Here is a 14,873-nt window from a genome sequence, read left to right as displayed (position 1 = left end):
TCACTCAGGGAGAAATCATATAATGCAACTGTAAAGGTCTGGGTCATGTCACTCCCACATTGCTCACCTAGGAAATACCTTGCTATTGCATCCTTGCAAGATGAGCTGGAGGGTGGGCAAAGATCCTACCCAGAATTTGCCGTGCCCTTGGCCTTGTGCCATGCAGTCCCGGGCAGCTGGCTGCTAATGGGCCTCCGGCCTCATCACAAGCGTACACATGCATGGAGCTGGCAAACTCATGCTCAAAACTGTTTTGACTTGTACAAACTCACAAATTCAGGGGTGACAAGGGTTGCAAACCGCCAAGACTTTGCAACAAGGTTCTTTGTGGTGAATACAAGGCTGCAGCGCTTGTGATGGTAGACCATACCCCAGCCAGAAACCCCTCATGGGGCAGGAGGAGGACATCTGTTTTCATGCTTAAAGCTGTGTTTCCAGCATGCCAGTCTGCAGAGAAAACCTTGAAACCATCACCCTGGAGTAATCAATGGTCCCGAAAGCACAGGGGAAACATGACAGTTACACCCACGAAGCTGGATGCACACCAGCACTGCCTGTCCCGCGGGCCTGGCTTTGGATAGAAGTTGGCACTTGGGGAAGAGAGCTTGAGGGCAAAAGCCAGGGGACACACAGGGGACACGGGGCCAGACACAAGGCTGCCAGGGACATGCTGCTGTGCTGTGCCAAGCACAGTGGGCAGAGAGCCAGGGCCCCAGCCATGTCCAGGCTCCCATGCACAGTCTGCTGCCTGCCAGGCTCCTCCAGCCACCTGCCTGGCAGCGAAGGGACCAGGGGTGCTTCATAGGACCTTGTTGGAGACTCAGGGTCCTGACTGCTGGCAGGGGAAGGCAACTCCTGTCTGTTTTTCTCAAAAGCCTGGAGTCCAATGCAGGAGACTCCCTATTCCACAAGTGTCTGGCAAACCTCTGTCCAAACCCATCCTAACTCAGGGAAACTCTTTCCTAGCCTTGCCTTCATTCAGCAAGGCCAATTTTCCCCTTGAAAGAATAGCTACAGCTCAGCACATGGTTTACCTTAGCTAAAATACAGCCACTTCATGCTACAATTAATCACTTTGGAGATACTGGCATTCCCTGTAAAGTAGCAAGGGACCCATGCTGAGGGAGAGGGGACAGACAGACACTGCTCCTGTGAGCCCATACCTGCCACAGCCCCAGGCTGTGGGAGCTGGACCTGCCTGAGCTGAGCTTTGCCATTGTGTCTTGCAAGTGCCTTTACCAGCTTCTGTTACTCAGCGTATGACTAATGCCCAAACCCAAATTAGTACCAGAGCACTTAATTAAAGGGAAAGTTTTTCACTGCAAGCAAGTGAAGTGCACAGTGCTTTGCAGGGATCTATTTCTGCTTCCTTTGCTTTTAGATATGCTGCTGCAAGGGTCAGTGCTCAGGCTCTGACCTGGCGTTAAAATTCATTTGATCGGGAACAATGTTCTGGAGGTTGTACCTAGCTACCACACATCATCTGCCCCAGGGGATCTGCAGAAATGGAGCAGGAACAAGAGAGAGAAAGAAGCACAAGACCCTCATGCACCAGCAACAGCCCAGCCTGGGGCAGAGCGGGGCAGGAGCAGCAGTCCTGACCTTCCCCTTATGCTCCCTTCAACACAGCTCACAAGATTAAAGAAAAAATTAAAAATGAGTATTTCTCAGACTAACAAGCTGACATTTCACAGCCAAAAAGCACTCTGATTTTCACCTCGGGCAAAACATGTGCACATTTGTGATTCATTCCACACTCGTGGCTGCCAATTTTCCTGCACAAACTATTGAATTGTTGCGGTTTCAACCTTTACTCAATGCCTGAATGGTCCTCCAAGTTCTTTATGCTTGGCGTTTCGCAGACCTACTCACCTCCCACCTCTCCCCCTTCACTGCTATTTTTACATCCGAAGTATTTCTGGGTGCCTATGAGCCTTCAAGTTTCATGGCAAGCTGCTCAATGACATGAGCTGCTGCTTTCCCAGGCAGTGGGGCCAGGGACCCTGAGCCCCCCCAAGCACAAAGATGTCCTCTTCCTGTGAAGTCTCATCTCACCAAAGCCTCATGGGTCAGGTTCAGCCCATAATGCTTGAACGACAGCTCAAAAAGCTCTGGGCAAATAAACATAAACCAGGATTTCCTTCACATGGAGAGAAGCTGTCAAACCCCAAACTGTGCTGGAGGCACCACTTTACACACACACACACACACACACGCAAGGGGCTGACCCTCTCAGCACTCCCTCAAGCAGACATTCATCCACCATGGCTCCCCCATGTCCCAAGGCTGAGCACTGGCTCACCATGGCTGGATCCTGGGCAGAGGAGGCTCTGCAGGTGGTGAGCTTGGGTGAGGACGGGCACAGATGCTCCACTGGGACTGAAGAAGCCTCCTGCAACCTCATTTATGGATGAGATCCCAAGGAGGATATGCTCAGCACATGGGCATGACCCATGGGCATGTAGACCTCTACAATGGTCAGCCTTTATGCAAAAGCCCATTGCTGGATGTGGAGAACTCCACCTGTTTTCTCCCCGGGGTTCAAAATCCTCTTCCTCCCTGTGAAAAGCATCTTGCCCAAAGGCTAGTTCATGCCCACTCCTGTATATTCTACTTCTAAGGCTACATTGGAGCATCCTATCCTCCCCACTAATAATCACTTCCCAGCCCAAATTAAGTTTTCCTTTCTTTCCATCTTGTTACTAACCTAGAGAATTTCGCAGGAAGAAAAAACAGTTTCTTATGCAGAAGAACCAAGAGGAAAATCTCTCTTCTCCCACCAAAAAAACAGTTTTCAAGCTTTTACTATTCATCACAAGTAAAACTGAGAAAGGCAGAGGTCACACACACTCATCCATGCATGCTGCCTCTGCACAGCCCATCTCAGATAACAGTGCAGATTTTGGGAGAAGCCCAGACACAGAGTTGACAAGTCTTGTTTTAACAGCAGGGATGTATCTGCCTTGCAAAACCCAGGTGCTCTTCATTCCTCCCACTGCCTTTGAGCAAGGGAAAGCACATTCATTAGAGATGCTCCACTTCTCTGAACAGACGACACTGAGAAAATGCTGGATTTGGGATGTGGGGGAGGTCTCAGGGTTAAACAAAATTGCTGGAAAGAGATCGGTGTCAAACAGAAAACTTTCCCAATATATGATTAAAAAAAAGGAAAGAAGGAAAATGAGTCATTTTGAGTCAGCCTAGAAATGAAGGGTTTCATCTTTGTCTGTGGATGAGTTACCTCTTTATTATTTTCTTTTATTCAGTGCAAGTTAACTTTGGTTAACTGAAACACAGACAGCTGTTTTGAAACTGGATGTGAAATTTTGTTTTTAAAACCCTGAGATGTCAGGACATTTCCAAAAACCAAAAACCAAACCAAAACCATCAAAAAACCCCAAAAGCTTTCTTTGCAAAACACAGGAAAACCAGCTGGTTTAATGGTTTTGAATTTCACTCCCACTTCCCAATTTGAAATTATTCACCCAATTAGACCCAGTTTCACAAGCCCTGCTCTGTCCACCTCCTTTCTCACCACATGCACTAGGTGACCGAGACACACCTCTCTACTACCAACTCAGCTTCAGGCTCCAAGTCCATCAAGGTCCATCAAAGCAGACCCCCAAGCCCACCCTCCCTCAACTTCACTGTTCCTTTACCTTGAAGCAGCCAACCTGAAGAACATCCCCAAGTATATTTTTCCTCTGTGTAGATTTATCTTCTGTTTTAGTGCCTCAGCACCATGTCTGATAACCTCTGTGGCATGTACTTTGCTGCATCCCTATTCCACCTCACTTGCAAATCACCTCCAGTACAATGTACTCTGGAGTGGTCAAGAGGACCACTCAAATTACTGTCTTTATAGATACACACAGGTTGGAAGATACCATAACTCCTCTAGTATGAGCTTCACCCATAACCCACCCTGGTATCTCTCCAGCTTCACTGGAGTGAGTGGTGCCTTACATTACTGCCCTGCCACCTGTAGTGATTAAAAAGAATAAGAAAAGCTAGACCCATGAGCTAACTTCCCAGACTGAAAAAGAAGGGTTTGCTAAACTAAAACAATATATCACATACTGCTCCAAAATTGCCAGGAATTATTTTTTAAGCCATATACTGTATCCCATATCACAATGGGAGAAATCCTTCCAGTGGAAGGTTTCAAGGTTTCTCTTTCCAAGATATTAAAACATTCCCAGCTTGTGAAAAGCAATCCTTGCCACCTGGCCTTGCACCTTCTTGCCAGAAAGTAAGATAGCCATAACAAGTTATGAATCAGGGGGTTTTACATGGTTCCTGGGAGTGACCCTCCAAAGGGTCTGGGCTTTGGAAGCTGCTGAAGAGATGCACATCCTTGGCAACCTGGAGCTAGCAGCAGTGAAGCCCAAGGTCTCAGCCAATATGGACCAGCCTCTGTGGGAAAACTGGGAGCAGTCTGAGGAAGGTAGATAGGGAGGGAAAAAGGTTTATTGCTGGAATGGGGCTGGTCAGGGCAGTCTGCTGGACCCATCTACACTGACATATCTTTCAAGGCATGGTGTGGAGGAGCTGGAGTGGCAGGACACCTTCAGGCTCCAGCAGAGCATCCCTGTGGGACAGGCAAACCCCTACACCTTTGCACAGTTCCTAGGCCAGGGAGGGTCAGTGTCAATGTCCAGCATCTGCAGCTGACTCAGGACAGGCAACCCTAGGCTCCACCACTTTTTCTTCCCAGGCATGTGCTGAGGAAGCCCAGATCTCCCCAGAACAGGTGTCCAGCACAGGGACAAGCAGCCAAGCCATCTGACAACAGTGCCTTTGCAGAGAGCTTGGTCCCAAAGGAGGAGAGAATTTAAGAAACTGGGATCCCACCAGACCTAAATCTCCTACACTTCCAAAAACCCTCTCCACATCTCACGTGAGCTCCTTAGACATGGACAACCCCCTGCCACAGTACAGCTCTGCTCCTCTACGCTCTCCCAAAAATATCCCTAATAAGGAGCAACTCTACAAAGGTACAACAAATACTTCTCTGAGGCTGGTGTGCTGCAGACACCACGGGATGGCTGCACTCACTCTCCGCACCTGTATTTCCTAAGGGCGGAGAACATTACTTTCCTGTCTAACTCCAGCAATACCTGCTAGATTTATTCACCGAGAAACATGCGGATTGCTGTGAGCACAACTCTCACAGGGCTCCTCCAAACTAACTGGGGTGAGTTTGTTTTCAAGTCATCAGATTAAATGTCCTAGAGATCGCTGTGGCAGTCTCTCACGCTGGGCTTGCAGCAGTGCTTTCCAGACTTTGCCGCACACTTCAGTGCTCTGTGAGCAGCAGGACTACATGAAGAAGTGACTTTCCTTCTTTTCTTCTAGTTTAGAAGTGAAGCAAACAAAAGAATAATGTAAAAAGTGGAATTGGCTTAAACTGCTGTTCCTTTCCCGCAGACCTACTAAGTCAGTGGAGCTGTTCCTTCCCTGCCACGGCCCAGAGACCAGGACACTGCCTAAAGGTGTGGGACAGCCAGGCACAAATACCTCTTCTCCATAAAATATTTGATTCTCACATTTCAAGAGCCTGCCCTATCCTCCTGTCATCACTGCCTCAAGGTACAGTGAGACAGACTGTATACGGCCACAACTGCATGCTGAAATGTAGTCAGTACCTACAAGAGATGGACTGTCACTGGAGAAGGGATTCGCCAGCACTGGGCAGCTCTGTGGATCCTAATCCCTCATGGAGAAGGAGCAACAGGCAGTTACTTTTCTACAGAAAACACAGAGGAAGGGCACAGGGAAGGAGACATGACTGCCAGTCTGGTCGAGGTCTAGGGAGCCCCACTTCATGGTGTTCAGCAGCAAACTGTCCATCAAGTCAAAGAGAAACCCTGGATGGGGTGTGAGGGTCCTTGAGGAGCTACAGATGAAGCTTTGCTCTGCTCAACTGCAGAAGGAGCTACAAAAGCAACAAATCCAGGGCATCGCTTCAAACGCAACAGCAACCATCACCCAGAGATGTCAGTAATCTCCTGATTATTGCACCATGCTTTGAGCAAGCAGTTCTTATGCTGTCTTTGATATGGCAACTGTTGATGTTACAGGTTTCAAAAAAGACAATTACTCTCCTACTCGCTTAACCCACTTTCAGGTTTGAGATAAGAAAAATCTACTCATTTATTCAAGCAAAGCAACATGCATACCTTTATGTTGTGGAAAATCTTGATGCCCATCCCTTTCTTCTTGGCAGTCAACTTTCCTATACAAGCAGGGGTGTAAAGCAACAGTAATGGACCAAGACCTCATCGTGCCAACCCATGCACAACCCCAACAAATAGAGTGGCCTTCTTCAGGCTGCTTATGAGCCAGGGCTTGAGCTGCATTAACCCCTGCTCTCTGCAGCAATGTTTGTACACTGGTATTAAGAAAGAGAGCAAAAAATAATAGAGGAGCAGTTAACAGGAGTGGGCTGGTTCCTGGCTGGCTCAAGCCCTCTCCAAGCAGGGAAGAAGGGGCGAGGACAGTCCCATGCTGGTTCTGCACATCAGCCAGGCTCCAGCTGTTTTATCAGGCCATTTATATCAGTTATTTCCAGTCCTATTCTGTTTCCAATCAGCATCTCCTACCCGCTTGGCCTGGGCCCTGTGGGAATTTCAGTAAAAGCCTGAAAGGAATATAAAAATGAAACAAAAACACTTTCAGGGAGATTAAAGTAGGGAAAAGGCAACTATGTGCTGTGAAAAGGAGCAGGGTTCATTTTCTTGCATCTATCTGGGCAGAGAGAGCCTGGAGAAGGGCTTGGGGTGGCTCAGTCCAGGGACTGGGCTCCCCACAGGCAGCACCAGTGGGGAGGGCACCACAATGCTGCATCCAGGTTTTGAGTGAAGGAGTTATTCTTCTGCTCAGGGAGAGATGCGTGTGCTACATGTGTACTCCACAAGCACAGAGCATGCCTACGAGCCAGAGCACGTCTGCCACTGCTGTGAGTCACAGTCACATGCAGGAAGGAGCCCAGGGCCAGGGGCCTCTCTGTCATTTAAGATTCACAAGTCGGGAGCAAATCTTAATGCAGATTATGAAAGGTGGCTTGAAAATTAGCTCTGCCATTCTTGTGCCTCTTTAAGACATGAGCATGCAGTGAGGACCTCCACGCCTCCCATCTCCTTCAGAGAGGAAGGCTGAAAAGGGCTCCCTTGGGACATTAGTCCATACTCTACCGAGCTGCAGCAAAGACATGTTCACAACATGCTTCTGCAAACTGTTTCTGAAGGGGGAAAATAAACAGAGCAAATAAAAAAAAACAACGCACAAATTATTTTAATGAGGATCAGGAAGGCATTTCAGGGTGAATGCCCCAACCTTCCCCAGTTACTGTGCTTCAGCTTACACTGCAGAGCAGTCTTGGACCGCATAAATGATGCCTTTCTGGTGAGACTAAGCCAGAAGAAGTTCTGTGGAGGACATTTAATGTTCTCCAACGCAGAGAGTATCCTGTGGACTGAAAATCCAAGACCAGTCCAAGGTAAAAACCACAGAGCCCACATAGAGTGGACACAGGGGCCTTGGGCCTGCTGCTCTGCAGATCTGCAGAGCACACTACCTGCTGACACAAAGACTTAATGCTCCAGCTGCTGGACTCATTAACAGCTCTGAATCTCTCTGAAGCTCAGACAACACAACATCATGACTGCTGGAGGCACCAGGAAGGGATTAACCAGAACTAGCTGGTTCCCTCTTCAAAATAGCCCATAAAAAGAGCTCCTGTTGAGCTCCCTGTCTGGGAGCCAGGAGCACACAGGAACCAAGAGGAGATCTGGTTCACTCTTCATAAGCTGGAGTCATTCTAGATCACTCCTTGCCCTGTGATGGTCAAACCTTTGATAACTTCATTGCAGCCACCAAACCCTTTCCCTAGAGGAAACTTTTCCTGAGCAATGTGAAAGGAGGAGGGATGCTCAGGCCACCCCTCTTCTTGGGGATCACTTTTAAAGGCAGGGTCTCCCCGCCACCCACCACCGTGCCAGCAGCAGGCACCACTCCAGGGCTGCAGAGCAAATACATCCCAAAAGGACAAGTGGGGCAAGGGAGCCTGGAGACAAGCCACCGTCTGTGTAACATCACTGCAGCTCCACCAGCCCCACCAAGCAGCACATGCCTGCCAGATGCTTCACATTTTGGGAGGAGGGGAGGAGAGGTTCAGAGGTCAAGGTCACAAGCAATGCCTGACTCCATTCTTTGTGAAGGGGCCGTGCAGGGGGAGAGGGAACTGGGAGGAAATACCAGCCTCTGTGTGTAAAAACCAGCCAGGGTGAGATTCACGGTCACGTTTGCACGTTTGGCTCAGGAAGCTGCAAGGCATGGGGGTCCCTCAGCTGAAATGAAGGGCTGGGGAGGAGGCAGAGCAGCAGAACATGCTGGGATGGCCTGGGATGCTCCTTCCTGCACCACTTTAATGCATCCAAGGGAGCTGAAACCACTTGGTTTATGACCAGCCTTTAGCTATCGATGTTCCCCCTCTCCTCATTCCCTTCTTTGTGGGAATGAAATGCTGTGTTGGGAGTTGCAATTCCCACATCAACAAGGCTTGGAACTCCCTCCATACCCTGGGACCTCCTGGAGTGTGTCAGCCCTGTCTCCCCTTTCTCTTGCCCATTCAAGTATCACTTGGCTCCTTGTACTTGATAGGAGAAAGCTGCAGTCTCTGACGTAACCCCAGACACTTCTTTCCAAGGCTCAAGACCAAGTTAAACTAAACCAGACTGCACATATCAGAAATAAGAGCCCAGACACAATGTAACAGTTTTGGAAATGCCACTCATTCCTCTGCAGGAAAATGGTCACCCAGCAGCAATCATCTCCAGGTGGCCATTTCAATGTCCTGGATCTAGATGAACCTGCTTCAAGGAAAGCATGGATCTGGAGATCCATGATCTCCAGAAGTCTCTTCCAATGTGAATTATGCTATGACAATCTCCCACTCCTGGATATGGGTGATACACCTCCCCTACACCTCCTGTCACTGCATGTGATGTTAAACAGGCTTGCAGTATCTCAATAGCCATATAACTTGATTTCTCACCAGTCCAGCTCTTCCAGAGAGCAGCAATCAACTACCCCAGTAACACCAGTAGCGCTGCTGGGGCACAGTCACATCCTGCCCGCCCAGAACCATGTCTGCCTTGTATCTTTAAGACACAAAAATATAAAATATATATCGCTAAACCACAAGAACTAAAGATATGACTTCTGAGCACTGCCTTCTAAAGCAAGTGTGCCTAGCATAAACAGTGAGACACAGTATTTTTGCTGCTTTAATTTAATTTTGGGTCACTTTTGCTCAATCAGCATCCACCAAATGGCACGAGACTGGTCACTGAGCATGGGATCTGCTCCTACTTATTCATTTTTCAAGCCAGAAAAGAACCCCCACTGTGATCTGGTGTCCTACAAAGAATATGCCAAAGGAGATCTCCAGCTTAATTCCTACTTTAAGACCAACAGCTGTGGCTAAATTAGGGAAAACATCTTTCCCTTTAGGAAAAACATCTCATCTGGATTTAAAGTCCTCCCAGCAACTGAAACTCTATCAAAACCCAACCTTGAGGTAGGCCAGCAGTGAATTAAATAATATATACAATCAACATATGGGTTGTTACAGCTAACATGAGAGGTTACTATTAAAACCAGCAGAGCTGTGGAAGAAAATTAACAGCACGTTTACTGCAGAAGGTACAGAATTCCCAAAAGTCCTCTCATTTGCAGAGGAAAACCCCGAGTGAGGCATTATAAAATGAACCCATTAATAAGGATTCAGAAAACTGCTTACCCCACGCAGGCACCTGATCTCCTCCTTAGAAAGCACCACCAAAAGAAGTTTTTGCTCAAAGCAAATTTAGCAACTTAAAGACTTACCCTGCAAAGGAGGGAAATGTCATGGACCACCGCCATTAAAGCATGGTACATGGTTTTGCAAGACCTGCCTAGTCCAAGCAGGATGACTTTCACTTCCCATGAGCCACAGGCGCACAGGGAGTTGGGCATCATCCTCAGCAAGTCAGGGTAAGTGGCTCTCCCCAGGGGCTGGGAGCAGGTCAGGGTGGGCAGCCAACCTGGGAGCCCCCACCTTTCATCCAGGTTCAAGCCAGCCTGAGGGAGCAGGAGCAAGCGCTGACTCACCTGGCAATGGCAGTATCCAATTTACGGCCATCAAAGCTGACTTCAGTCCCAAGGGATTTGATGCCAAGAGCTGGTGCAAACTGCATGTCAACTAGAAAGCACCTGGCCATGAACTACAGTTTCGAGGGCATTAAATACATGCACACCCTCATGTATTCCCCACTGCCAGGTGGAAAGGAGCACTTTCCTCCTCTGTACCAGCCCCAGGAGCAGGTCTGAGGCAGCTGTGACCTGCTTTGCTTTTGTCCCTGCAATGCATCTGTCCCTGCAACAGGGCACGTCAACGGGAAGGCAGGCAGTGATTTCCAGCTGCCTTTTTTTTGCTGCCTATGGAGCATGGGAGGGCTCAGCACAGGACCTGCAATCTGCCCCAGGCTGAAGTCTTGCTCAAACACTCCTGTGCAAGGAACTCGTGCTCTTGTCTCCTCTCAAATGAGTATAAAACCTTGCAGTTATTGACATAAAAAAGGAACAAATTGTGCAACTTTTCATTTAGGTTGTGGTAGGGAGCTCAGGGCTTGGTTGCCCAGGTTTGCTGTGAGGCCACAAGGCAGAAACATGATCTTTGTGAAATGAAAACAAACCTCTTCACATGCTGCTGGGAATGAAGGTCCTTACACGAGCCACCCTGCCCTGGAAGAAAGCAAGACCCCCCAAGTCAGCTGATTGCAGTCACTGAGTTCCTGCAAAATCTCTGGCAGGCACACAACAAAGCACCTCTGTGCCGTGGTGCTGGGGAAAACATCACAGAAGCACTGGGGAAAACATCACAGAGGCACTGGGGAGCTGGCTGGATGTAGGCACAGGCAGGAGTTTCCAAGTGATGTAGGAGAGCGAGGCCACTTGGTCAAAAAGCTGTTCTTTAAGTCACTCAAACTCTATGCACAGAGCATGCGTCCACTGATTGTCTCTCTTTCTCCCTCTTTCTTTGCAGCTTACTTTAAACTCCACACCCTGCATCCTCTAGTCACTGGCCACGGCAAGGAGGACCACGTGGCACAATGGAGTCTTGGCCCTCTGTCTCCTCTCACTTCCTTCACGCACATCTTTCAGTTTGTCGCCCTCAAAGTTTAAACAATCAAAATGCTCCAGTAAGAAGGGGGAGGGGGGGTGGGGAGGAGAGAAAAAGAGCACAGGAGTTGTTTAAAATTTGCTCACACAAAGCTTGCTGCCAGAAAGTGAGACCCAACTTCAAAACCCCTCTGCATCACTTAATGACCTTTTAATAGCTCTCATTACAGAACATCTCACTCAGTTCTGGCACATCCCCACCTGCCAAAACAAAGGCCAGCATTTCCACAGGAAAAACCCATCTGTTTAATTAATCCATTCAAGGACCTCAGAAAAGTATTAATAATGCAACTCTGACAAATTCAAGGTTTCACTCCTGTGCGGCAGATGCCTTCATTGGATGGCAACTCATTTAATCCACCTCTTTGGTCAAGCATTTCCCACTCCCAGGGGAAGCTGCCACTGAAAATGTGGTTTAGAAACAAAGGCTCAGCAGCAGGAAAGCAGAAAAGTCATAATAAAATATACCTCTTTCACTCTGAAAATCCATACTTAACCCATAGCATGCACTCGTACTCAATCTTGAGTATGCACATGCTTAATCATTAGTACAGAGGTATACAAGTGCCCCAAAACACATGAGGTCTGGGTCCCGCATGGTGCTGTACACACAGAGAATATCCCAATAAATTCTCCTCGCCCTGTGACACTGTGGTCTTCACGCCTGGGGTTACTTTGAATATCTCTTCTGATTTACACCTTTCAGGAACAAGTTGTGTTATCCTCAGCTTTTGCACTGCAACATGTTTTTTTTCCCCAGCTGGTGGGATCTGCTGCAAGCAACCCATTGACTCCCACTTTTCTCCGTTACAATCCAGAGCGCTCTGCTGAAATTGCAATGACATAAACATTGGCACTCACAGAAGGAATGGATAAGCATAAGACAGAGCAAGCTGGCAAAATAACAGCACTTCTTCAAAACATCATGTCTAGCAGGTTTAAAAAAAAAAAAAAAAAGAGGGAGAGAGAAAGTGAGGAAATAATGGAACATAATCTACTGCCTGGCTGCATTTTGTCTTGCAAAGAGATCTTAGCTCAGAGCCATTACAGAAAGAGTAAAAACATGCATCTATCTGGCATCACTCCCTGCTTTACAGATGGAAACCACTGGCAGAAAAACAGCAGCTAGTGCAGGGCCATGGCAAAGAGCAGCAAAGCTCTGTGTCTCAGGCACCCCATTCCACTGCTTCCTGATTCAATCTTGACTTCAAAGGCTATGGACGCTTCATTTCCTGGGAATCACCCATCATAAAGTTAGTTGTTGCACACATGTGCCTGGAGCCACTCCACCAGCAAGCTCTTGCACAGGGAGAGTGCTCGGTATCTGCTCAGTCCTTAGCTTGTCCTCAGCCATTTGCTCCCAGGTGCTCTCCAAATCGAGGCACAAAGCATCTAGCAAACAGACCTTTCTTCACCCAAAAAAAAAAAAAAAAAAAAAAAAAAAAAAAGAAAAGGGATACTGGACTAGCTTCTCCCATCAAAAGATCCAGACAAGCTGCTGTGAAAGATCCTGATCCTTTCTCTGCACTAAACCATCCTCCCCCCATGCTCTTCTGGTTTTCATTGCCAGCTCTAAACAGTTGGAACTGGCTCCTGCGATAAACATCAGCTGCATCCTCCTCCACAGCTGCCTGCAGTTGAGCAGCAGGAGAGATTATTCCTGCATCTGTCATGGATGAGTTGGGGGCTCTGAAGTGCTTTAAGATGTCTCTGCAATATATTACCTACCTGCTTCTCCTATTTCTCCAAGTCCTGATGGAAATATTTTATGTTTTATTTAAATGTATCAACTTAGAATACATCCATCTTCTGCAAGTGGGGAAGCGTATCTCTGCATAATGCTAGTTGTGAGGGTAGGCAGCTTTCAAGAAATAAAAGTTAATTACCTTTCTGTAGGTTTGTTTTTTTTTTTTTCCTTTAAGGAAATAGAAACTACTATTTGAATGATTTTAAGAGAACAACAACAACAAATTTGACCTTCACTCACACTCTGGTGAAAGCAACAAAAGTCAACTGTTTTCCCTGAGCTAAATCTGTTTGACCTGTGCCCAACCCCTATAATTTCCCCACAGCATATTTAGGAGGGGATGAACTCTGCACAGCTGCCACATGGAGCCATTAAACACAACAAGGAACACCAGGTGTTGCAGTAGCAGGTCCCATCCCCAGTGCTGGGTCCTCACCCAGCTCTCAAGTGGAGCTCTCAAGTGACCATAAATGCAGATTATGGGGCTCCTTAGAGCAGGGAAAAAAAGGCCATGTGCACATGCAAAGATTCACACCACCCTGGGAAAAAGTACCCATGTTAACTTCCCAAAGTGGTGTGAGAAGCTGTGAGAGTTACATGAACTACAGGAGGTTTGGCCCTTCATTTCCATGAGGTGCCTCACAGCCACTCATCACCAGCACCAAATCTGCTCCTTGCTACTCTGCCCTGATGGCTCTCAGGGTGAGTTTTTGCCTATGGACAAGTGTTTTCATAAGAAAAGGAGCATATGTAAAAATGCCACTGCCATCCCCAGCCTTGAATGCCTGCAGCCATCCTCCGTTCTCTGGGTGTTCAAGCTTGCAGCTGACTCCTCCAGCTCGTCTCCCTGGTGTAGCAAGATTGGCCAGGGAAATATGTGAAGCACCTTACCCAAGCAGCTGAAGCAATACTTCAAAGCTCACCCTTCAGGGCAGCTGAGGCCAGTGAAGGCTCAGCCCTCCCCAGCCTGGCATGGGCCGCTGATGCTCAACAAACTCTGACAAATACAAGAAATTGCAGCCTAGGTGAGACACCAGCATTTCCACCCTTGCCTTGATGCTCGGTTGTGATCAGACCCTGAAATACCCCTGCCCCATCCGTCTTGTCTCAGAGCAGAGAAACCTGCTGGCAAAAAAATAAAAATAGCCAGACAGTTTGCTGAGGCATTTTGGATCAAGAAGAAGAAATTCTGACATTCTTCCCAAATGAAACAATATGTATGAGATCTGTGGAAATGGACCATCATATTTCATTTGGAGGGACTTCAGTATTAACCTTCATCACCCTGTGGGGCTATATTAGTTCCTGGGACTAATGGACCCACTCTCCTCTCTCACCCTGCTCGACTGGGATAGGGAGGGAGAAGCAGAGCAGGGCAAGGCAGCCTTCAGGGAGAGGCGATTTGATACCACCCGGGCTGGACAGTGACCTCCCCAAGCTGGGAGTGCTTTTACTGGGGTTGAACTGGCCTGCAGTGAAATATTGTATTTCTGTTTTCTCAATGGAAAAGCTACGCTATTTTTTTAAGGGAAAAATTTATCTAGAAAAATCTAAGCATCTCAACTGCAGAAAATGCATTTTTGTGTTGAAAGCACACCAGAAAGACGTGGGGAAAAAATGTTTCCAGCTAGCTCTGATGTCTGGGGCTAGATTCCCTTCCCAACACATCTCTGTTTTCTGCCAATTTGTTTACTAATCACTCCCATCTTTCAAATAATGAACTAATTTACAAAGAACTTGACTGTGTCAAAAAAAACCCCAAACAAATAAAAAACAAACCAAGAGCAGTGATGCCCTCACAGGCTCAGCTGCCATGGGGATGCCGTGTACACTTTGATCAGCACAGACATTTTTCAGATACAGCCCGGTGCAAGCATCTTTCCAATTTTCAGGTACATCC

At 47.7% G+C, this 14,873-nt stretch overlaps 1 protein-coding gene across 1 annotated transcript in view; it reads right to left on the bottom strand.

Moving 5' to 3' along the window:
* The window catches only part of LOC142594309 (uncharacterized), a 99,410-nt gene that overhangs the window by 75,003 nt on the left and 9,534 nt on the right, over positions 1 to 14,873 (bottom strand). Inside the window, exon 2 of the mRNA XM_075716913.1 lies at positions 6,183 to 6,238. Coding sequence (XP_075573028.1) covers positions 6,183 to 6,238 — 56 coding nt within the window. The remainder of the gene's footprint in view (positions 1 to 6,182; positions 6,239 to 14,873) is intronic.

The sequence above is a fragment of the Pelecanus crispus genome, chromosome 9 (assembly GCF_030463565.1).
Source record: "Pelecanus crispus isolate bPelCri1 chromosome 9, bPelCri1.pri, whole genome shotgun sequence".
NCBI classification, from domain to species: domain Eukaryota; kingdom Metazoa; phylum Chordata; class Aves; order Pelecaniformes; family Pelecanidae; genus Pelecanus; species Pelecanus crispus.
This window is presented reverse-complemented; position numbering and strand designations above follow the sequence as displayed.